This window comes from Pelodiscus sinensis, chromosome 9 (genome assembly GCF_052426305.1).
Source record: "Pelodiscus sinensis isolate ZL-2025 chromosome 9, ASM5242630v1, whole genome shotgun sequence".
In the NCBI taxonomy this organism is placed as follows: domain Eukaryota; kingdom Metazoa; phylum Chordata; order Testudines; family Trionychidae; genus Pelodiscus; species Pelodiscus sinensis.
In genome coordinates, this window is record NC_143060.1 from 15,263,760 (window position 1) to 15,289,257 (window position 25,498).

The window sequence follows — 25,498 nt, forward strand, 5'->3', positions numbered from 1 at the left end:
ATGCAAACTATTTATGTAACTTGAATGAAGATGAAATGTGACATATTTATATGATGAATGAAAACTAGTAAAAGTCTATGAAATGTACTTTGCTAAATGTTTGCACTGGATGCTGTAGTAACACAGATGTAGCTATTTTATACCTGATATATGTTTTCTTCTGTTTCAGGCTCACGGATTGGCTCGTGTCCAGCCTCAAACACAATGTACTATTACATCAGCCGCCAAAGAGGAAAGGTCAAAGATGAAACAGAAGGGAAAAAAGGAAATTCAGAATTCAAGATTAAAAAAAAAAAAACCATAGGCAGGTATTAAGGAAACAGGTTCAAAGTAGAGGTTGGCACAAGCATAACTGGTTTGCTGGAAAGCACAGTAGTATGTTGTTTTATTTTTAATAAAAGAGCAATAAAATAGACCTAGCTCTTTAATGAGCACCGTCTTGCTGCTTTTTCACTAAGGATACATCCTGAAGCTCATTTCTATTCCCACTGAAGTCAATGGGAATTTTGACATTAACATCAATGGAAGCAGGAACAGGCTTCTGGGCTGCATCATCACCTTTTCTCCTTTCCTCCTCCACACTTATCAGTAGTGAATAAAAAAGCAAAACCAAAACTCAGTATGTAACAAGTTTCATATTTAAAGTTTGCCATTTTGCTTTACCTTTTTTTAGGCTACAGCTTTGCAGTCCTGGGTTTAGGGTTTGCAAAATAACATTCTCAAGCAAAATAGTGATAGAGATGTAGCCGTGTTAGTCTGGGGTAGCTGAAGCAAAATGCAGGACAATGTAGCACTTTAAAGACTAACAAGATGGTTTATTAGATGATGAGCTTTCGTGGGCCAGACCCACTTCCTCAGATCAAATAGTGGAAGAAAGTAGTCACAACCATATATACCAAAGGATACAATTAAAATTTAAAAAATTTGTTCATTTTTTTTAATTGTATCCTTTGGTATATATGGTTGTGACTACTTTCTTCCACTATTTGATCTGAGGAAGTGGGTCTGGCCCACGAAAGCTCATCATCTAATAAACCATCTTGTTAGTCTTTAAAGTGCTACATTGTCCTGCATTTTGATTCTCAAGCAAGATTTTCAAAAGTGAATAATGAGGGTGTCTCCATTTTGGACGCTGCCTTTGGGGTATTTCAAAGGGGCTTGATTGTCACAAAACACTGAACGCTCAACCTCTAGAAACCAGGCTCCTTTAAGGTGTTTTAAGATGGCATGCAAAAATAGAGGCACCTGAAGTCTCAAATTACTTTTGAAAATCTTAGCCTCAAATAAAATTGCATTTCACATTAATAAGATCCCACATTTTCAGCAAAAGATCAGACTGAGCATGCACGACAGCTGACGTCTTTTTAAAAATCTTACTAACTTGCTGAATGTAAATGCAGTCATGTATTTCTAAATTAGTCACCTTTTCCAGTAAGGTGGAAGAAGTCATAGCCTGAAGAACTTAGGGGTTTAAAGTGATACTTTATTTAGATCCAAACTGCCAACATACCAAATTAGCAGGTTACAGCAGCCAATTCAATTTTTTTCCTGGTTCAAGTTTTGATGTAGTGGGCAAAGTTTTGGCCCCAGGGAAGTCAATGGCAAAACTCCCTTTGACTTCTACAGGGTCAGGATTTCACCTTTGTTATTTTAAAAATAGCTTTTGTTTTGTTAGGTTTCCCCAGAAACATGTCATTATTTTTAGAGAGAAAACTTTCACTTCAGTTTCTAAATGACATTCTAAACAAATACCTTAAAGTTTTCACTCAATATTGTAATATTACATATTAGTATTATTATTTGGAATTTAATCGCTAGTAAATATTCTACTTTATGTTGAAATTTCTCTACCTTTACTTTAAAATGTATCTCAGTAAACTTTTCCAGCACTTTGTTCTAATATTTGTCTGTCTCTGAAAACAGGATAATATATATCTAACTATTTCTGAAACTCAATCTATACAGCTTCAGAAATTACCTGGTATACAGGATCTTCTACATCTTCTTCCAAAATGGTCTATAGAAAAGTAAGAGGACAGGGAGTAAAAGCAAAGAACATAAACAGCAGAGAAACAAGACTGTATTTGGAAATTAAAGGACAGAAAAGAAATGATCTCATTTATATTAAAATATATATTTCATTTTGTGTTTACAGATAACTGTTGTGTTATTGCACAAAGTAACTATTAATCAAAGATGCATCTAGTCTGATTTTAAGAAAATGCATTATGAAGCAACATTCAACCTGTGCTACAATTACCAGTCACTCTTAAAACAAATTTATCAAACATGCTAGCTTCCATTAAAATGCTCATCTCTAATTCAAAGGGATACTCTTTTTTTAGGCAATGAGTAAATCATTTCAAGTTTCTAAGATTTTTATCTTACACAATGTTACAATTGCCTTCATTGTTTCATCCTACTTTGATACTGTGAGAGTTATTAGCTTCCTATTTATCCATGAGGCCCACAATCCTAAACCTGTTGTACGTTCTTCAGTATCTACTGAAATTAGCAGTGATGTAGGTGCTCAACATCACTCAGGAGATGCTTGGGAGAATTGTCCCTCCCTCCTCTACCCTGTGACTGTCAACAAGCTAAGCACACATAGATTGATACCTGGTATACTGCTTGTTCACATTGCTTGTCCTTTTGTGCCTTTTTTTCCATTTCTTCCCTTTGTTTCAATTCATAAATGAGCTGAAACAGGTCCCGCAAGTCCAGAATCACAGGCTCAGCCTATTGAAGCAAAAAGAGTAAGTAGGGTTTAATACAGGAAAGAAAGGAAAGACGACCATTTCCCCCCCTGGCCCTGATGACAGAACAGTGATATCTATATTTCAAGAAAAGAAACTTCACACGGAATTAATTTCTACCCTGTTTATGTTAGTTTAGCAAATAGCATTTAGGCTAAGGTTCATTTCTATAAAACTAATTATAGCTGAAGATTAATGATAATTATAAAGCATTACTTATATTTATTAGTGGCTTCTAATACAATACAATTAGGGCAGACTTTATGTAAAGTAGCTATTTGTTTTCTATTATTTTCTGTTTAAATGAGTCTACGAACATATGTAAACTTATTTGTATTCCATCAAAGTATCTAGTTTAATTAGAAAGGAAAATAGTTACTAATTAGGAGGAATATAGCAAGAAAAATTAAGAAGGGTAAAGTACATTCCCTTTTTCTCAGACCATATATTGCTAATCCTACATCTAAGACCTTCCATGCAGACACATTTTACAGCACATATATTGCACAAATAAGCTAGCATGCCCTTTTGAACAGAAACATTGTAGACATAACATTCCAAATAAGTTAAACTATAGAAAATGACCAAGATCTGATACTCACTGCCTGGGCTGTTTTTATTGCCACAAATCTATGATTTCCTTCTTTTCCGCACACATATCCAAAGGCTCGGTGGTCTGTGATATCCTTTGCAATGTACGAAATTTCATGAACTGCATGATGGTGCTGTAATAGCTATTAAAAAGCATACCAAAAAACATCTATAAAAACATTCAATTTAAGCTCTACTTTCCTTCTCAAGGCACACAATTTTACTTGTGTCTTGATATGTCTAACAAATTTTAAAAAGCCATTGGGTCAAAATGAATAGCAATGTTTGGAGACTGCAATCCGTAGGGTACTCAGACAAGCTCTAAACAAGCTTTTTGACCAATTTAAGCACTCTATTAATGTTTTGCATAAATGTTTCTTTCAGTACCTTATAGTGACAGATAATTCAATAGAAGTGTGCTCTTATTATCTAATTAGTACCTACAAAAGTATTCGAGGCACCTTACCAATTATTTTCATTAATAAAATGTATAAAACAACAAGGTGCGCCTATATTATTATTCAGAATTATGGCCCCAAGAAACTTACTGGAAACATGTGGGAGGACTCCTAAGGCAGCATACAGCTTCACTGACTGTAGGACTGAGGCTTAAGGGCTGATCTTACTCCCTATGGAATCAATGGCAAAATTCCAATTGATCACAATGGGATAAGAATCGAACTACAAATTGTATGTTTAGAATTTCTTTTAGGGCAACATCAGAGATGCAAAATTTTACTTTTCTAGAAATTTCTTGTGATTCCCCTCCCCTCCCCCATTGGGTTGAAAAAGGATTCATTTTTAGTTGACTGGCTCATTTCTGTCTAAAAAAAATTGCAAATGTTGTTGCAAAACGGTGTGTGAAAGCCATACTGGGGCCCAAATGCATGAATTTTCATTTTATTTGTAAGTATTTCCACACAACTATATTTAATGCAGTAAATAAAAATAGCCTCCTGTTTGAAAGTTCTGGAATAAAAAGGTTTTACAGTCTTCTGAATAGGGTCCCACACCCCATAGTCTGCTTCAGGTCCATCCAGAGACAACATAGAAGCTGCAGAGGCAAATAAATAAGCAGCAGTCTCTTTGTCCATGCCCATCTCTTTGGATCACACAGATTGGGATCCCATGGAGGAAGCTAAAGATCCTGGTATACACTAGGACTTTATTTCAAAATAATGACCCCCCCCACCCGCAGTTGAATGTATAAGTGGAGTGTCCCCACTATCAAGCCTGTTATTTCTAAATAGCGGGCCATGCAATTCGAAATCTGTACTCCTGATTTTCATCAGAAGTAATGCAAATTCCAAAACAGTTATTTCGAAATAACGATAGTGTGGATGCTCCGGTGCTGCTATTTTGAAATAATTACTCCACAGAGTAATTTGAACTAATTACTCCCGAATGCTTCCTGGCACTCTCAAGTCCAAAGTAATGCATCCACATTAATGGAGCCTGCCTCGGACTAATTTTGATGCTTCCCCATAGTGTGGGCCCACTAGTTCGAATTTGTTAAATCGGGAGCTATTAAGATGAATTTGGTAATTCTGAAATACTTTCCTAATGTAGACATGGCCCAAAAGAGTGGCACCCCTTAAGCATAACCAAACACAAGCCAAGATTTGCACCAACTGAATCAAATCCCTCTATATTACTATCTACACCGATACTGAGTCAGGGCTACCTGCCCGTGTACAGACAATACCTTTTTATGTCTGTCCTTGAACTGTTTCCCTAACTAACCTACTAGCCTGACTTCTTACGCCCTACATGTCTGCTGCTCTTTACCTTTCCCAAGTCAGACAAAACCTCAAAAAAGGAACTAATTGGAGAATCATCTTTCTGCCCTTTTTGAGATACATATGGACAACCAGCATTGGTACCCTGAAATGTGAAAACAGAATGGCAGTGTGTCTGTGTCATGATGAGATTGCTGTAGAAATGGAGGATTCAATTCAAATGGAAAGGTAACATGTAGGACAGTGATGACTACATGTAAGACCAACCCCACCTCCCCTCACCCTGGATACTTTTTTATTTTTTCATTTTGTTAGTAAGGGACATGCAACTTTTGGGGCTCAAGATGGCTCATGTTCAGGCTACTAGTGTACTGCCAGTGACTACAGCCTGAACAAAGAAGATTGCAGCTTCCTCAAGGTGTTAATGACGAAAAACTGATGATGGGCTATTTAAATAATATTGGGGTACTGACTTGTTTATTCTCAATTCAAGTTGCATGCTCTCTGCAATAGTGAAATTAAAAGTTCCCCATCTCTAAATGGTATAGGGGATGCTATCTCACACTCCTGTTAAAAATCAAAGTTCTTTATTGACTGCCAGGCAGCATTTCGCACTGCAATCAAATCTGCGATCAGACTCCTTCCTCCTGGAATTAGATCTGAAGATAATTCTAAAATGGAAAAATATCACCTACAATGCAAGACACCAGATGGAGACATTTTAATTTATTCAGGAACCCTCATTAATATTTCTAAAATAATTACATTTGTGATTACCGATGATGCCCCGTATTGCCTTGAAAAGAATATCAAAATAAGTAAATTGCCCGGAGCATTATCCTTTCGCACAGCTACCTTTGCAGAGTGCTTAGAAAGATTGCTTTCAAGAAGTTTTCATTAGTCAGAGAGAGAAAGAGAGAGAGAGAGAGAGAGAAAGAGAGAGAGAGATTCTGAGTGTACGTGTCATAATTTGGTCCAGGCTTGGTGCATAGATATAAAATGAAATGTTGACCATACAGTTATACTGAAATGCAAATGTACATTTTCATTTGAAATTCCTCTTCTGCAGATGCAGATGAATCTCAGAATTGCTTGATTTTTAAAAAAATTGTCAATTTACTTAATCTAAAGTTTTGATTTAATAAATATGTGCTCAATTCTCCTCTCTCATACACTTACACTAAATTGGATGTAACCCATTGCGGTCAATGAAGTAAAAACTATGTAAAACCTGAGATCAGAATCATGTCCTGTAGCTAATCAGCTATCCCTCTCTTTGCACTAGTCCAAAAGTGTAGAACAGTGGTTCTCAAACTTTTTGGCCCACGTTCCAACCAACTCAATGCAGACCTTTCCATGGACCACCAGACTACCACCAATGATGACAAAATCAGTGCAGGAGGGGGTGCAGGTGTGGGGTCTGGTCAGGAGGGCTGGGGGCAGGGAGTCTGGGAGGGAGATAGGGTGCAGGCATGGGCTGAGGGTGGGGGATCTGGCTAGGAGGTTGATGTAGGAGTTGGCTGAGGGTGGGAGTGCAAGGTCTGGGCAGGAGGGAGATGGGGGTGCTTACTTGGCTCTGTGCCTTCCCAGATACCTGCTGCTTCCATTGGCTGAGATTCTGGCCAATGGGAACAGTGGGAAAAGCCTCTAGGCAACCAATTTTCTGCACTGCCATTCCCCCAGCTGGGGGGGAGCTACTTTTTCCCCCACAAGCCAGATCCAGACCATGAGGCTCCCCGCCCTACAGCAGAAAGCCGGCACTGGTGCTCCAACCTCACCAGTGCAGACTCCCCGCTGCAGGGGAGGTGAGCCCTAAGCCTGTGGCCCATTTGCAAGATGGCTGCAGGCCACTAGTAGTCTGCAGACCACGCTTTGGCCATGTCTACACTACACCCCCCTGTCGGCAGAGGGATGTAAATGAAGCACATCGGAAGTGCAAAAGAGGAGTACAGGATCTGTCGAAAAATCACTCCTTTGTCAACAGAACCATGTCTAAACCGCGGTTTCAGTTTTGAAATGGTGCTTGTTTGAAACAGCACCAGAACGTGATTATGCAAACGAAGTGCGGGATATTTAAATCCCCGCTTCATTTGCACTTTCAATGTGCTTTATTTACATTCCTCTGCGGACAGAGGGGTGTAGTGTAGACCTAGCTTTGAGAACAATTGATGTAGAGGAATGGCGAATATGGCCAAGGTCTCTCTTTTTTCAAACAGAAATTAGAAATGGCCTGCTAAACAAAAGAACAGAATCAGTCTACAAATACATGGTCTTTATAGATAGTGATCAATTTATGAGAATCCACCAGATGCTAATTTAATTTGTCCAATAAAATATGATTAACTAATGCCAATGCTTTCTTTATACATTCAGTTGTATAACACTGTTTCCGGTCAGTTACTACTCTTAAATGATTTTCAGCAACCCCAAATAGAAACAAAACAAAGTCAACCTCTCCCACACCTCTGCAGTTTAGTTTGATCTGCTGATCTACACTCAGGTTCACATTCTAATTTTTTCTCTCCTCTTTAATCTGCAAGATTTTTACCATGACATTATCCTGCCTCAGAAGGATTAAGAGCATAAGAAATAACTATTTCATCATTTACTCAAGGGGTGTTCATGAGATCCCCTTTTATTATCCTCCCTGATACATTCCTTCATCTGTTATTTGACAATTCTACAAAATCTTTGCTGAGTGTTTCTATGAGCCATTTACCAATTTATAAATGAAGTATCAAATTGTGTGGAGGGTGGTAGAATGACAAAACAAATTACAGAGATGGCTTAATTTGTATTATGGTTCAATACAGTCAATTAAATACTGCATAGATTAGAAAGCAATTTGCATTACTATTTAAGATTTAATTGTTTTTAAAAAATCTATTATACATACCGTCCATATTATTGTTTGAGTCTCTATACAGCAGGATCCACAGTACAAAATATACAGGATTCAAAAATATGATAAAGCATGGATAAGCAATTGCCCACAGGATAACAAAGAGTAGTATAGACAACTGCTCAGTATTATAGCCTTCCCACTACAGGTTGCTGATCTAAAATCCGGGATTCTCTGGTCCAGCAACATCCATAGTGGAGCATCACCACGGATGTTCCAGGTTCAAAGTATCCCAGGGCACTGCAGGGGAATGCGGGCCCAGAAGCCGGTGTGCGGCTCAGCTGGGCTGGGGGGGGGGGAAGAGAGAGACATTTAAGGATCGCAATATCCACTGACCCTGAGCTTCTCTTCTCTTTTGGCCTATGTATCTCTCTAGTCATTATAGTCTCTCCTTTTTCCATGGTCTGCCCTCTGCTTCTGCCCCTTTCTCATGCTGCACCCCTTCCCCATCCCGTACATCATTTTGAACTGATTTCACTACCTCAGAGATCAGAAGCATTTCTCGTTTCCCTCAGGCTACTTAGAGCCTGTCATAAATTTGTTCACCCTTGCTCCTCATCTTGCCCTTTGGATTTCCATACCCTAGCCTTCAGGTCTCCTGAATCAATTAAGCACTTAGAGAGGCCAGCAATCATGTCAAGTACGAGAACTGGGTGGTGTTGCGAAGTCATGGCCATGCTATCACTATTGCCTTTTTAATGAGGCAGCCTATTTATTGAGACTGGGGGCAAAGCAGTAAGACCACAATGAGAATTATCCTACAGGAAAAGCAGCAAAGCATCTTGTAAATGGTGCCAAATCAATAGCAGAAAGCTCAAATAAAATAACATTATGTTTATATGGACAAGGTCCTCAGGGAATTCATATAAAGAACCTTTCATATTAATTAATTTATCCCAGGAGCCTGCTTTCAGATCACTGGTATCAACTGATTCAAATTTATGTGCCACTACAGCCACTATTAGCTTTGTGAGCGGAGTGACAGAACTTGCCCATCCATTCTCTGCATTTCAATTCCTGTTTGATATTTGTCAAGAGCATTTCTCTTCCATTTGAGCCAACAGACTTTTAAGGCTCTTCAAGAAATACTGCTGCGTGCTAGGTGAAATCCACTTGTGCATGGAAGACATATCGAATAAGGCCCTCTGCACCACTTAGGCTTTATTATAGTTTTTTGAATACAGTTATCTGGCTATCCATTCTAATTCAATGATCTATACAATATTAAAAATTACATTCAGAAATGCTCAGAACCTGCAGTTGGCATAAACTCTGACTCAAGCTGAGAGAGTGCTTTGCACTTCAGAAAATCAGGCCATAAATGTCTAGAGCTCTTAGTAAATCAGGATTCCAGAATTTGAATTTGTGGAGTAAAATTATTGCATTACCTTAGTTACAGGATTGGTGAACTGGAAATCTAATAGCTTGTTTTACCATAATTTATGGCAACATATTATATTAAAGCAATGGGGCACTGCATTATTTCTGAGATTTGCCTCTGCCTCCACTGCTGCCACAGAGACATGAGAGGGGTAGAAGTTTGGCTAGTTTCTCTTATAGATGTGAGACTTAGTTACAAATACTTAGGATGCTTTGGCATGCATAAGCACCCGCCCACCCAAACACTGTTCACTTCTGTCTCTCTAGCAGTCAGTTTAATGAGAGACCTTTTAGATTTGCAAGGTTAAAAGGAGCTGTAGTTCAAAACATCCGTATCTTGTGTGGCATGGGCTAGTGGCTTAAGCAGCAGATTTTAAATACCAAGATTCTCTACAATTGCAAGTTCAATTATAGGCCAGGAGAGCCTAGCTTTACACCTGTCAGTGCTGGAGAGATTGCATTTCGTAGAGGTACTTCCTGTAGGTTCTCTCTGGACACTACAGATCCCACTGGTAGGGATTTTCCCTGGTGTCTTATGTAGATGAGAGGGCTGTGAAGATATCTACCTTTTAGCTACCTTCCTTCCCAGGGTGGCTGCATGTCAGTGGTAATATATGTATATACTTTGGGGGGGAAATATAACAGCTTCTATGTCAGAGCTCAAATATTGGTGAAACGGAAAGGAAATCTGCAAACCATTTGGCAACCTGAACTTTTCAGTGTTGATTTTCTAGAAGTTAGCAGTTGGAGTGGCAGATGGAGTGGCAAAGAATGTGCCTATGAAGCTGTGGCGAGTGAGCAGATGGAGAAAGTGCACCGAGTACCCGCTGCAGAAATTCTCCATTTAATGTGAAGCAGTAAAAAGGATTCAGCTTGGTGCATTTCAGAGCTGTAGCTAAACAGTTTAAAAATCACTGAATACAGCACATAGCAAACATGAGATGAAGTAGTGCCAGAGTTCCTTCACTGGGAGAGCCACCCGCTTTCATGTCTCCTGCATCATTGGCATTTCTCTCTCCATCTCTTATAGTTTACTGGCATACTCAGTTCAATTCAAGAACACTCTGGCAACATTTGTTATGTCAACAAAAATATAAAAGCAGAGGCAGAATCATCTGGTCTCTAACAAAGGTAGCTATAGTCTAAACTGAGAAGGTATCATAATCTACTTGGAATATTATTCACCATGTGAATTTGTCACTGCTCTTGATTTCTGAATTGGTGGCAAGTCACTCTTCTCCTTTCTCCCTGGGTTAGGCACAATTTCCCCCCTCATCATTTCTTTTGACTGAATGTCTCTTATACTTTCTGCTAATTTTTCTAGTACCTACACAATAGTTTTCTGGATTGTGTTTGAAGTCCAAGTAGGAAAGGGTGTAAGTAAACAGAACACTAAAAAACACATTTTCCCCCAACCCTCAGATCCAAACATTTTGGTCAGTCACACTTAAACTTTCAGGAAACCTGAAAAATACACCTCCAACTAATTATGGTCTGGGAGGTGTTCCCCCAAATCTACAAAGTAACAAAGGGAGTTATTTATTTGGAATATTGCTAGTAACACTCACAAGCGGGAAGGCATAGAGAAACGCAACTAAACAAAACATGAGACGTGGGACAGATCATAGCTTAAATTAAACTGCTTTAATCTTAACCATGAGAAGCATAACTGTAACATTTTAGATGCAAACAGCAATGAGCATAAATTGCTGTATATCAAGGAAAATGTTAGTCTCATATTTTTATTCTGAATTCATAATTCCTGAATATCTATGCAAGTATAATAATTCTTCCAAATACCCACTTCTGCTACATGTTGTGGATAGAAAATATAGATCACACCACAGTTATATTTGTATGCAACAATGACACAGTGAATAACTGCATATATATTTGTAATGAATAATGTAGCATCAGATACTTGTAGTCTCGTTTCATACTCTGCACTTATAATATATTGCAGCGTCTATTTCATGCTCTCAACAGATGAAGAAAGAAACTAAGGCATAAATAGATTATATTTTCTGTCTAAGGCCACCCAAAAAGTCTGAAACACAGCCAGAATTAGAATCCAGTCCTTCTGACACTGAGCTCTATGCTTTAACCACAATTCCATATCATCCTTGCTATACAACGTCACATCCCTACTGTTCAGCTATTTGTATTTTACATGCTGCAATGCTGGTAAATGCTATGTATATATGTTAAGAACCCCATCAAACACAAATATACAGTATAAAATAAAATAAAAAGCCCATTTCATTAGCTACCATCATCTAGCCCTTTGATGTGGTAACATTAAAAGCAACAATACAAATAACTATGTGTATGGAACCTAGCTTGATTGTAAAGGAGTGGGGGATATTTCACAGTTAGCAAATGAGCAACATATTAAACTTCTATTGAAAAAAATTTGCACAAGGTATCTTTTCAATTCAACCTTCAGAAAGAGGCATCTCACACTTTAACAGTCAAATAACAAACGCAAATGGGACCCTCTCTTGTAGTCCTGAACATAACAGTATAGTATGGTACGTTTCACATCCTGGCTGAGACACCAGGGATTACACAATTAGGAAACAAAGAAAAGAGAACAAATTGAAACTTTTGGGCAGAGCAAGAAAAGTGAAGAAAGAACAAAACGAGAATGTGTAGTTTGATTGCATCACATGCTGCAGAATGGCTTCGAAGCAGGAGTTTTAAGCATGCATATGACTGAACCCTCTGTCTGTTCTGATGAACATTTGCAAGCACCATGTGGCTGAAAATGGATGGTCCTACACTGAGGCTGTTTGACCTTAAGCCATTCAGTCTTGATGGACAATAGGTAACAGAATTTCTCCCTTGTGGAAAATGAGCATAGAAGAAAAAAAGGAAGTTGTAACCTTTGGAATGTTCTCTGAGCATGAATGGACTTCTCTTCACATGGCTGGCCTTTAAGACGTGGCTTCAAAATGCAAGGAAAATAAATCTGTCTAATTCCCGAGCCTGTTTGGGTAACAAATGTTACCCAAAATAACTTGAGGAAAGGCTTTTGTAAATCCTGCTAAAAGAAATTTCAGTGGATAAAAAAATCATACCCTATATGGCACACTTTGAGTACTTCTAGATCACAAGCCTCTTTCGAAAGAGAGCGTCTAGACTACCGCCAGTACTTTCAAAAAAGCAGTTTGCATTCAATAGCGCCTTTTTTCGAAAGAGTACTTTTGAAAAAAGGCGTTATTCCTCGTAAAATGAGGTTTACTGCGATAAAAAAACTGCCGTGTTCTTTCGATGTACTTTTGAAAGAACACGGCTGCAGTCTAGACACAAACTACACATACATTAAAGAATTGTGTCTGTACCCAAAAGCAGCATGTAAAACTATCTAGCATCATTAAAGATCCCCTCCCCGCAAAACAACTATTATAATAGGCACCACCCTACAAGCTCCTGATCCAGCAAAGCACTTCAGCACCTGCTTAAGTTTAAGCATGCGAGTAGCCCCATGCAAGTCAATCTCTTTTTCCAGATGACAAGATGACAAGACGAGTACAAAAATGTTATGTCACTTGTCTAAACTCAAACAGGAAGTCTATGCTAGAGCAAGGCTAATGAGACACTTTGCCAGGCCCTGGGAGGGGGGAAGCTGGTGGTCGGCCCCTAGAAGCGGTAGGGCCACAGGTGAAAGGGCAGGGCTGGGGCTATCCTTCTCCAGCCAGCCCTTCGGCACCATCGGAACCACAGGACGTGCTCCGCTGGGGTCTCTAGTGATGATTTAAAGGGTCTGGCGCTCCAGCTGCTTAAGTAGCAGCAGTGTCATCCAGGAGTCCCATGCCTTTTTAAATTGCTGGGTCCTGGGGCAGCTGCCCTCTTTCTCTCCCCCATTTCCTGCACCACCCATTGGCAGCCCTGTTTTATGCCCAAGAATAGAATTAAAACGCAGTGGAACGAATCACCTGTTTAAAGCATGTCCTTCACGCTTTGCTGGATTGAACCCAATTATGTACATTCACAGTGTTTCAGTGTGCTGAATTAATCTGCAGAGAATCTCCTCTGTTGAGAAGGAAAGTACTGTATTCACTATCCCCCATTTTGTCAGTGGAGAAACTGACATAAATTCACCCGGGCAGGAACTATTGCCTTTACTTGTGTTTGTACAGTGCTAAGGACATTGGGACTCTGACTCTGGGTCAACTGTGTTAGGGCCTTATTCAAAGGGGATTTGCAGTATATCTACACCACAAAGTAAAACCTGCAAGCTACGTCTACACTGGCATGAATTTCCGAAAATGCTTTTAACGGAAAAGTTTTCCGTTAAAAGCATTTTCGGAAAAGCGCATCTAGATTGGCAGGATGCTTTTCCGCAAACCCAGTTCATGAAGCCCCCACCTCCATCAAGTTTTGAAGAGGGGCACCAACTACCTGGAAAATTCATCCTGATTCTGAACCACTCCAAAGTATGAAGGTGGACAGTTCATCCCATTGTAAAAATAAGATCTGCTCCTGAAATATGGATCTGCATTTTGAGCATATCTAAAGTTTAGGGCTATTCAATTCTGGGATTGTCGTTCAAGGCCATCTCCATATTAAATATTATACTGACATCTTATAGTGTCTTTGCTATGCCCAGATAATAGGAAACACAATGTTTACTTGCAAGAAAGTTTTTATTGGCTTGGGGGATGAAACAAGGAACAAATTCTCTCCCTCGTGAAAAGCTGTTGAGTTCTGCAGGGAACTGGAGAAAATTATGCGCCAAGAGTTTCCACAGCATCCTCAAGGCTGCCACAGCTCATCACTGCTGCACTCTTCCTTCCTATCATGCACACTCATCAGTTGACGAGCATAACCATAAATACACCATCTTTGACTCCCCACCCACCTACTGTAAAAGAGCCTCTGAGCCTGGTCCTCTGACCTCAAGTTATATTTTCCTTTGAGGTACTCTAGGGATTATGGAGCCCTCTACTGACTGGATTTTGAATTTGGGGGAATAGCATGGTAACTGCTAACGAGCAAGCAGGTCCATTATGGTACCAACATTAGGGATGTTAGATATTGGGTAATTGAATAGTTGTGTAACTGCATGAATTCTTATTGGTTATGTGACTATTTGATAGTCCCTGGGGGCGAGGCTGGCAGTCAGTGCACTCCAGCCTTATTCCCAGGGGGCCCCCTGCTACCCCTTGCTGCTGCCTCTCTATCAGAGGCAGCAGTGTGTGGTGCCAGGAGGGAGCTGGTCCATGAGGGGAGCCAGTTTTAAAACCAGTTCCCCTCACAGATCAAATGCCTGCTGCCCCGTGCTGCTGCCTCTGTATCAGAGACAGCAGGGCGGGGTGGAAGCACCTCCTGTCTGCAGGGAGTCTGAGCTCCCTGTGGACAGAAGCTACTGTGGGGGAAGGGGTGGGGAGGCCACGGACAGAGGCTGGTCCCTGGCAGCAGCTCCTGTCCATGGGGGGGTCCAAGCGCCCTGTGGACAGAGGCTGCAGCAGACAGTGGGAGGCCCAGGCTCAATGCAGAAAGAGACTGCTCCATGGGAGGCAGAACAGCCTCTGTCTGGGGGGAGCTCAGGCCTATCGCGGACAGAGGCTGCTTCCCAGCAGCCTTCCCTGCCTCCCCCCCCCCCTCCGCTCCCGCTGCTGCCTCTGATAGAGGCAGCAACGTGGGAGGACAGACGGCACCACAGAGCTGGTGCTGGGGGAACCAGCTTTTAAACCGGCTCTCCCCAGCACCAGCTCCTGCTTCCCCCCCACAGCTGCCTCTGATACAGAGGCAGCAAGGGGGGGAGGTTCATGCAGTTGACAAGATTAACCGATAAGCTTAACAGATAAGTTAATCATATAGTCGACTACATGGTGACATCCCTAATCAACGTATCTGGATATTTAGACTAGGTTATCATCCTGGACTGTGAGTGCTTTTCAAGAAGCTATTACTCTTAGGAAGTCTTTTTTATGTAACCTTTTGTCTCTTTAAATGCTATTTCATTTACACAAATCAAAATGGAGGTTAAAAAGAACCCCCCCAAAATATAAATTCAATATATGTTACACATCCCCTTCCTGGCGCTTGTTCTTTGAAAAGCTCATCAATGAAGAGCAGTCTCAGACTCTCTTTATCTGGCACTCAAACTTTCAGCCTCCGAGCTTATAAAGAACATAAGAAAATGCTCAGCTTCAAAGTATTAAAATTCCAGGTGCAATTGGAGGTCAGCAAGCAGTAACCCTCTTTAGCCACAAAATACAAGGCCATAAGGTTGGAAAGCAATCTGCAAGGGTCTGCAGAAAACAAACAATGAAAATAAGAATAAAGGGAAAAAATGACGCTACTGTATTTGTAGTTCATGGTTTTCTACATGGTTTTACAGACTTTAAAAAGTGTGTGTGTGGCAGGGGGTGAGGCTTCTACACACAGGGAGAAAAAAGGCAAGAAAGGCACTATTTGCACATTAAAAAAACCTCACTTCCCATTGTCCCATTGAATCCATTACGGTAAAATCCAAAATGTGGGCAGATTCAGAAGAAAACAAATTTTACTCTTTCCAAATGTGGAAAGATATTTTATTTATTCCAAAGGAAAAACATTTACTGAACAGACCAGAGCATTAATTATTCCTTGGACGGAGTGTATTGTTGTCTCCAGGATGGAATGTGTCAGATATGTTTAACTCTATCAGTCTCCAGTGGTTTAGACTTCCAGTGTCAGGCCTCATAAGGATACAGAAGCATATCTGCTGTTAATGGCTAAGTGAGATTTCCCTTTAGCTTAATAGCATAAAGTTGTGAATTCTTTTTTTCAAGGTACTTGTACATGGTTCATTGGAGAACATGTGGTGTGTGTGTGTGTGTGTGTACTTGCTCATGGATTGATACACCACGAATTCACTGATGCAAAAATATACTACCAAAAGATATTCTTCTGGTACTAAATAGTCCTCTATGGGGTTGTCTATACCAGTGTTTCTCAACCTTTTTTTTTTTTTTTTATAAAGAACCCCTTTAAAAATACAGTAGACTTCCAATAATCTGGCACCTTTTGGACCTACGTGGTGCCAGATTATCAGATTTGAAAAAGTACAAAAATAATAAAGCTCTGTAAAACTTAAAGCAAAAATTCAGTTTTCTCCAAATTTCAGTTGTGTTGACTTACCCCCTATACTTCTCTCAAGTACTCCTAAGAGTACTCATACCATTGGTTGAGAAACACTGGTCTACACTACAGAGAAGATTGAAGCTGCTGCAGTTGATCTTCCGGGGTTTGAATTAGCGGTCTAGTGAAGACATGCTAATTTGAACTGAGAGGCTGTGTCTACACTGGCCGCCTATTATGGAATAGGCATGCAAATGTAGCACTTTGGAAGAGGCAAATCCGCGGGGGATTTAAATATCCCCCGCGGCATTTGCATTTCCATGGCCGCCGCTTTTTTCCGGCTTGGAGATAAGCCGGAGAAAAGCATCCAGACTGGCGCGATCCTCCGGAATAAAGCCCTATTCCGGAGGATCTCTTATTCCTAGTTGCTCTGCCCCGGGCTTCCTGGAATCAGCTGCTGATCAGTTTCAGCAGCAGCTGACTTGGGGACGCTTGGAGTTCTTAAGTTGATTCTGTATGTAAGTCGGAACTGGCGGTCAGTTTCAGCAGCGGCTGAATCTGGACACCAGTTCCGACTTACATACAGATTCAACTTAAGAACAAACCTACAGTCCCTATCTTGTACGTAACCCGGGAACTGCCTGTAATATATTTGGTGCAGGAACCTGCAGCTTTCAGAATGCACAGAACATTGAGTGCTGCTACTTTGTTAATAAGAAATACCTGCAAATTCTTCGTGTCAATCTGCAGTCAGTCCAACTAGAACACAGGATTAAGTCCCTGTGATTTATGACTGCAAATATCTAATTACCTCAAATAAACCCATTCATACCCTAGAATTTATAACGCATCTGGCACAAAACTTATGTGTGTTTCAGTTGAGCCTTAAAGCCAAAAATAAAATATACTTTTTAAAGAAAACCTCAAAGAAACTAAAAAACAACAAAAACCTTTAAAATGACCCTCTTTTAAAGTGTTCTTTTGCCTTATCCAAAGGAGGGAGTTTCTATAATCTCACTCAGAGTGGCTTGTCACTTCCTGTTACTAGTCATCTATATTTCAATTAAAGCAATACAGCGATTTTAAAAGTTGTGCCACACCACTATTCACAAGACAGAGATCTAAGGCTTCCACTCACGCATTTTAATGCCCAATGTTGTTTTCCCCCCTTCTCATTGAACTCAAATGTAATGCTCTCCTCTACTTTTTAACCTCTAATTTACATCTCAAAAGCCAAATTCCAATTAAACTGTCTCCAGGCAATCTTGGCCCAAAACAAGACATGGATCTTCCTTGTTGCTTTCCCCCACATTCTCTAGCTTTTCTATTTTATAATCAACGTATGTCACACAAGTTCTGCCTTTCAGAATGTCCATCACAGAGTGTTGGGTTGCTCTCACCAGAGACTTAAATGCAAACAATGGAGACTTTTATGGCTTTGATGCAGCAATTCTTGCTTCTGTTTTTTAAACACCTGTCACTTTACTTTTCCCCTTCCCCCGCCTTTATAACTTGTGTGCACAGCATATGGTTTGTCCTCTTAGTCAAAACTAAACCACCTAATTAAGTCAGTCTCAGTATGGTTCAATAACAGGCCCCAACACATGCTATAATGTAATTCAAGGTGCTTTCTGCTCCTACTGCATTAATCACAGGAACAAATGCAGATTTTGGCTAATCATATATATCCTAAAGCTGTTAGGCCCAGAAATTTTCTCAAACAAATTCTGGATCTGGATCCATTTTTTTTAACTCTCCAAAGTTCATTTGCAAAATGACAACCTTCCCTCCCTTTCCCTGACTTTGAGAGGTATGCAGAAATCAAATTTTAGGTTAGACTCATCTCTTTTTATGCCACTGTCATTAAAGTCAATTAGAAAACTGATGAAGACTTCAATGAGAGAAAGAAACTCAGTGGTGAAGGAGGCTAGGTGCTAACTAGGACAAAGAAATAAAGGGACCTAGAGTTTACTAAATCTCACTATTCCTAAGACAGTATTATTCTTTAAGGCCAGATTCTTCTATCTCAGGTTCACTAGCATCTTACTCACAAATACCACTAGGTACTTGTCAGCATAAGTAAGGGTGAAAGTCCTAGCCCTTAAACACTTATGAGGGCATTATGGATGAATTAGATGGAAAGGTTTGGATTACAGAGGTCACCTGTAAAAAGTAGACAGTTACATACACACTTAGCTTTGATTTATTTATTGCTATTTGAGGTAATTCTATTTTATTCTAATTAGGAGTAAAAAATGTATGCTAGTCTGACAGTTGAAGACAAATTTTGACATTTAACTCTGGCAGCTGTCCTTCCTCCCCATTTTCCACAGGGAAATTAAGTATACCAAAAAACTGAATGAATCCATCTCTGAAAGATAGTCACTATAATCATTGGGCCAAATTCCGCCTTTGGATTCCACACAGCTCATAGTGACTTCCTTGGGAATTTCAGACGTGACTGAGGGCAGAACTTCTGCTATGTACTTTGTTGCTATTTGGGAGCCAGACCTATCGTCAATGAGACTACAGGTAATGTTAAAAATACAGCCTCTCATATTCTTCTCAACCTATTACTCTAACTTCTAAGGTCATCTCTCTCTCCTGCATATGACACTTGCAACAGGAGAGGTTTGAAAGCCTATGAGTTAATGCAAGAAGTCGGAAGTGCTGCTGTTTAATATTGCTATAAAATGCCCTAAATAGAAAGAAAAATCATTGGCATGCCTGGGAAATAGTGCTTCATACACTTCTAGAAGAGAAAGTGAATGACGATTTCAAAGAGGGACACAGGTACTTGTTATGACACTTGCAGAACGTTTACCACTGTTCTGGTAAACAGAGGAACCTCTGGTTTCAGAGGTTTTCAAATGGATAAATGCTGTATTAGTCTGTCAGCACTTATGTAACTAAATACTTTTCTGAAGGGTTTGAAATCCAACCATTCTAATTTTCTCTCTTCTGGAAACTGGCATGCATTTTTTTTAACTGTGTGTAAAATGCTGACCTGATTTGAAGGAGGCTATTGGTTCCAGTCAGAAAACAAGACAGCCATGTATTTTAGGAGTTTTAATTGGGTTAATAATTTTAATATTTTGACTCTGAAGAAAGTTAGTATAAATCAGAAGTCAGTGGAGCCATGTTGATGAATCTAAAGATCCGGCTAATTGGTAACCGTTTATTTAAAAGAAAAAATATTTTGCAAGCGCTTAATAAATTTTGTACCAAAATTTAGTAATAATTTTTTTTGTTGTTGAACAGGTGCTAGTTATTAATGTCTGAATGGTGGCTACAGTGTTGGCACAGTATTTTTATTATGCTGGTTCTATGCACGACATATAAATCTTATGACACTCTTCATTACAATATGTGTTCAATTTGGGGTAATCATGGAGGCCAAATCCTAGTAGCCAATGAGACAGTTTTCATGAGTGAGTAGAAGGATATTGACTCATTGACTCATACATTTCACGTAGGGCCTGATCCTTATGGGCTGTAAACTACCACAGCCCTGTGGAGTTCACTGGAGCTACACCAATTCATGCCAAATGAGGATCAGGCTGTCTGCACTGAGACACCAAAGGTAAGCCAGTTAAAAATGTCACATACTATCCTTGAGTCATCCTATTATTGTTAACTTCTAATATTTCCCCTGCAGAAAAGTTTGTTTCCTATAGATATTTTATCTTGGATCCTATGTGACAATATTTCTTTGTATATAAGAAATATATTTGTTTCAAATACACTCGCTCCATACTTACACCAAGATACCCATCAGTAATTTTGTAGTTTGACAACCATGAAAATACAAGTAATTCCCCTTTCTAACAAGGCATCTTCCTCATTCCAACCTTTTGACCTTGTATCTAAGAAATAGTGCTGTGCTTCCACAGAAAGACAAGGGGAAAAATGAGAATCCTTGCCCCCAAGAACACAGCCACACCTCAAAATGTAGGAGTTTCTGGAGAACTTTAGTCTCTTAAGGGGAAAAAAAAGTAAGGTCATCTGCTAACTTCCTTCCTTAGTCTCCTTGTTTTTCCCTTTTTTGCTCATTCTTTAAAGGACTCCATTTTGGCTGTTCCCTTCTCTCCTTTCCCCATCCTCTACACGGTTGCTCTTTTATTCCTTATTGTCTGTCTCTGCAAATAGCTTCTGCCATCCTTTTTCTTTTGTTCTCTAAAACTAAGATCTATGACGTGGGAAACTCATCATACCATACTGCATTATCAAAGTACACACGGAGGACACCATCTTAGATCAAGACTGAACCAGGGACCTTGTGTGTGAAAAGAGCGAGCTGGTATTAGCCCATCTTTTCAGCTGGAGCTGTAACAGGGCCAGAATTTCCTTTCTGCAGGAAATTCTGCTTTAAAAAACCCAACTATGAATGGAAAGCAGAAATTTTGAAATTTCCTACAAAACAAAACTATTTTATATTTTTTCAGACCATTCAAACATTTCATTTTCTTTTTGATTCATTTATTTTTAATGTTTTACATTAAATATGTATCAATGGAATAGAGACTAATATTAAAATTAATATTGTAATATACGTCAAAATTAAACTAATCAAAGTGAAACATTTTAACATTACTGTAACCTTTCATTTAGTCCTCTTCTTGAATGAAAAATTGTGTTGAAAAAGACATACTCCTGAGAACAGTTTAGATCAGGATCACCAACCAGTAGATCAGGATCTACTGGTAGATACTGGAGCCCCTGGAAAGTGATTCTACCTGGTTTAGCTACCAAGTGCCGGCACTTCAAGTACCCCTTCCCCCCACCGCTGTGCATCTCCTGAGCTGTCACCTCAGAAGCATCCTGTTTTCAAGGCAGGGCAGGGCAGGGAGAAGAGGGTGCTTGTGTCAAGGTGTCCCTTCCCACTCTGTATCCTACCTCTGCAGAGCCGAGAGGGGGCACAATAGGACTTGTGATGGAGTTTACTGGCTGCTTTTGGGAATGGTGCAGGGCCAGGCCAGGGTGAGCCTGCCTTAGCCCCACTGCACCACCGCCCAAGAGCCACCTGAGGTCAGCAGAGCCCAGCTGGAGCCCATGTCCTGAAACCCTATCTCAGTCATGAACATCCTCCTGCACCCCAAGTCCCTGCCCTAGCTCTGAGCACCCCTGCATCCAAACGCCCTCACTGAGCCTGCACCTAGAACCTCCTACAGCAACCCAACTGCCTGCCCCGAGCTCAGCTCAGAGCCCCTCTCACACTCCAAATCCCTTAATCCAAGACCAGAGCCTGCACCCAGACCACTGCCCCAGCCTGGTGAAAGTGAGGGAGGATGGAGTGAGCAGAGGCGGGGTCTTGTAGAAGAGGCGAGAAGGATGCAGGGCAAGGGTATTTGGGTTTGAGGTAGTTCTTGGATTGCACTTAAATACAAAACATGATCTCATGCTTAAAAAGGTTGGATACCACTGGTTTAGATTTTGAAAAACTGCATCTTTTTATGGAAAACTGCTCTAAAATGTCTTGACTTACTCTACTCACATCCTCCCTGCACTGGGCACAGAAGGGGCCTACGATACATACTAACCAGCAGGTTGCATACACATATACTTTTCAACTATCCGGACCCAATTCTGCACCTACTGAACCTAATGAGAGTATTGCCATTGACATCAATGGGAGAAAGACTCAGACCCACTTTGATGTGGGAACTGTGAATGTGTTGAAGGAGAACTGGATCACTATATGTGGTGAAATTGTACCTTATATTTTTCAATGTCCCTAGCAAAGTGTTTGGAATTCAACGGAAACATTAATACATGTACATACAAGCAAATATGTTCCCTTTCACACTCACTGTTTTTAATTTTCTAAGCTTAAATTACACTGTCATCTTTAACAGACTGCTAAAACACCACATTTCTGTCAGCCATGCATGCAGTATATGTGGCATACAGGTTTGCTTGAATGGCAAGCAGGAGTAGTACATTACAACTGGACAATAAAAAATATTGACTTTACAGTATTTATACTCCTACACCCCATCCGCTGCCATGACCCCCTCACACTCATTCCAGCCATCTGCCCTGACTCCTGCACCCCTCACACCCACAGCCTCCTGCCCTGAAGGACCCGATCAATGTTGGGTAAATCATCTAGTATAGATATAACTAGTAGAGGTTTCTCGTAAAATCTTGTCACTGACCAATAAAAAAAGTGTAAATAATATTTATTAAATGTGTTACTGTTTCCTATTTTACATCAAATATTGTGAGTACCATATTTCAGCAAATGTAACGTTTTTAAGGTGCCTATTCTATACAAATTAGTTAGGTACATTTAGTCCACTTATACCAGGAAATGTTTAAGCCTGGCTATTTTATCAAGAGGACAAAAGAAAGGAACAATGAAATTCTCAATTAGTAAGAGAACTACTCATATGGCTCGCTAACTACAAAAGCAGCTTCTCCTCTCTTGGAATTCTCACCTCCAGATCAGCTACTAGAAGTGGGTCTCATCCTCCCTGATTGGATCTACCTCGTCAGCTCCAGCCTGATTCTGGCCTGCATATTTATACCTGCCTCTGGAAATTTCCACTATATGCATCTGATGAAATGGGTCTTTGCCCATGAAAGCTTATGCTCCAACACTTCAGTTAGTCTATAAGGTGCCACAGGACTCCTCGCCGCTTTTGCAGATTCAGACTAACACGGCTACCCCTCTGATACTCATATGTGCAGGAGGCAGACTTTTTACCAATGCAGTAGCTCACTCTCACAAGCTGTAAGAATGAACAGACACATCACCACTTTCAGAACTACATGTTGAATTTACGTATTCCATTTAGCTTTCCTTTAGCTGACAGACAGACAGACAGACATCACCTCTGGCATTTGAATCTCAAAGGATAAATGAAGTTCCATAATGATACCTCTGTATTTGGCAAAGATGCTAGAACTACCAGAAATATAAAAGGCAGCTAGGGAACATTAAACAAAAGATGATTTATGCCAAGAACTTTAATCTAGCTAGGATTTTGTTTCAGCCACTTTCAGCTATCCTTTGGCAATTTACCATCATAATTATGCCATCATTCACATTTACAGGAAAAGCCAAGTAAATATCAAAGTCATCAACATAAAATGTGCCTCAGATTGTACTGTACAATGGTTAGCAGAAGGCAGAGCACAGAAACTTTGAAGTCTTTGTACAAGATGGGCAACCTGTGGCAAACAGCTCTGAAGCCATGGTAATGGGAACAGTATAAAACCTACACTGATTACAGAATATTAGAATTGCCCATATCAGGCTGACAGTATAAACTGATCAGAAGTGAAAGGCAAAGGTAAACCAAATTAGGGTGTCCCTAGATTGATGGGCATTTGTATTCAGATACAGCCATTTGTATTCAGATATAGTTCAGAGAACACTAGGTAAGATCATTCACTTTTATTTATCAGTGTATTACACTTAATACATAAATGAGATATTCTTTCTGTTGTAGACACCAAGAAAAAATAAAAGGAATTATTTTGCATTAAATGTTATAAGAAAGAAAACCTACTGCAGGGGCTGATTTTGTTGCACTTACACTGCAAGGTACCATTCAATAGGATAACCTGTATAGTCAGATACTAGTCAATATAAGAAATAGGTGCCATAGTTGGGTAGCAGAGATGATAAACCTTTATGATTATCCTTCTTAGAGGAGACGGAAGCTTCACTAAGGAAGGAATAAATTGGAGGAGTGAAAATAGATCATCGTTTATGCAGGGCAGTTACTTTCTTCTCCTGACTTCCAGACAACTAGCCTGAACAAAATGGTTATAGATTTCTTTGACAACACATGAAAAATACTGTGACAGAAATGAAAACAGTGAATTGATGTATCATTGTAACTCATTCATGAGTTTATAGTCACCATGTGTTGTAGGGAACATTACAAATCCATAACCTGTCCCCAGTGCTAGATTTTGCATGAGGATCTCAGAGATGCACATTTGAGGAGACTCAAGAGGGCTAATTATTCCAGCAAGTGCATGGAATAAATAATATCCATGGGATTTGTTTTAGATGACAGAATAAGAAAAGCTGGTGAAATAGGCTAAACTTTCCTATGTTGGTTCAACGTGTGCCCCATTTGGAGATTTTTCAGAATAAATTTGATTTATATATTTAGCCTATCACTCTTTTCAGAGGACCAAATAAATAAATGGGGTTTTGCATAACAGCAGCTGATGTATCCAGAATTATATATTACACATTATTTCAGTGATTTGCAATCATTTGCATGTATGGATCTCAGTAGATTTAAGGATAAAATTCTCTCCTTAAAACCACCCGGTGAATTTTGACCTCAGTATACTTCTCCAATTTTCAAGGTTTTCCCACTGGCATCAACGAAAATATTGCACACGCAGAAAGTAATTAAGATAAAAGGTGTGACACAGAGACAGATAGTAATTTCCTGCAGTATGCTCGAAAGTCCTTATTGAATTAGGTGTAAGTATCTTTGGAGACCATTACTATCTGAGAGACAGTGAATGCAAATGAGAGAATCATTGCCTGCTGATTACTTATTCCCAGAGTCTATAGATCTAAGATCCAAACTGTCTAAAGAAGAGACTGACCTTTCATGTTGTGCTTCTTCTGAGCAAAACCCCTGTGCGAGGTCTGAAGGACTGATCAATCGCCTACCAAATTCCATGTTGGGGTAAGGTGTAATCTCTCGTAAGGTGTGTGTAGGTTCTTTTTATTGCTTATGCTTTTTCTTTAATGCTTTCACCTTAAAAATAAATGTGCTTGCTTAAAATAGCTCTGTAGTAATTTATAACTCTGGGCAATTATGCTGTTTATAGCCTCTGAGGAGAAAGCCAAGTGCAGACACTCTACTTGTTTGGAACAACTCAATGTAGGCAGGGAAAAGTGCAGCCTGGAAAAAAACCCAGTGAGATGGGAGAAAGAACTGGATCATAAGACAGGCAACAGCCAAGAAGCTGAAAGCACCGGAAAGGGTGCCCTTGATGGACTAAGGTGCAGTTGTCCTGAATTGTGACAAAAATATATTTATTTTATTGTATGTATCTATAAGAAAACTGTTTCCAAA

General features: G+C 39.8%; 1 protein-coding gene across 18 annotated transcripts in view; it reads right to left on the minus strand.

Moving 5' to 3' along the window:
• DAB1 (DAB adaptor protein 1) overlaps positions 1–25,498 on the minus strand; it is a 772,627-nt gene that overhangs the window by 74,656 nt on the left and 672,473 nt on the right. For 10 of the 18 annotated variants that reach the window (XM_014578749.4, XM_075936060.2, XM_075936061.2 and 7 more), the window contains 4 exons: positions 3,359–3,490; positions 2,620–2,739; positions 1,979–2,017; positions 144–209 (listed from right to left, as the gene is read on the minus strand). In XM_014578749.4, the coding sequence (XP_014434235.3) occupies positions 144–209; positions 1,979–2,017; positions 2,620–2,739; positions 3,359–3,490 (357 nt within the window). Of the gene's footprint in view, positions 1–143; positions 210–1,978; positions 2,018–2,619; positions 2,740–3,358; positions 3,491–3,895; positions 4,338–25,498 lie in introns of those variants that run through there. The other 8 variants (XM_075936071.2, XM_075936074.2, XM_075936070.2 and 5 more) reach the window with 3 other exon arrangements.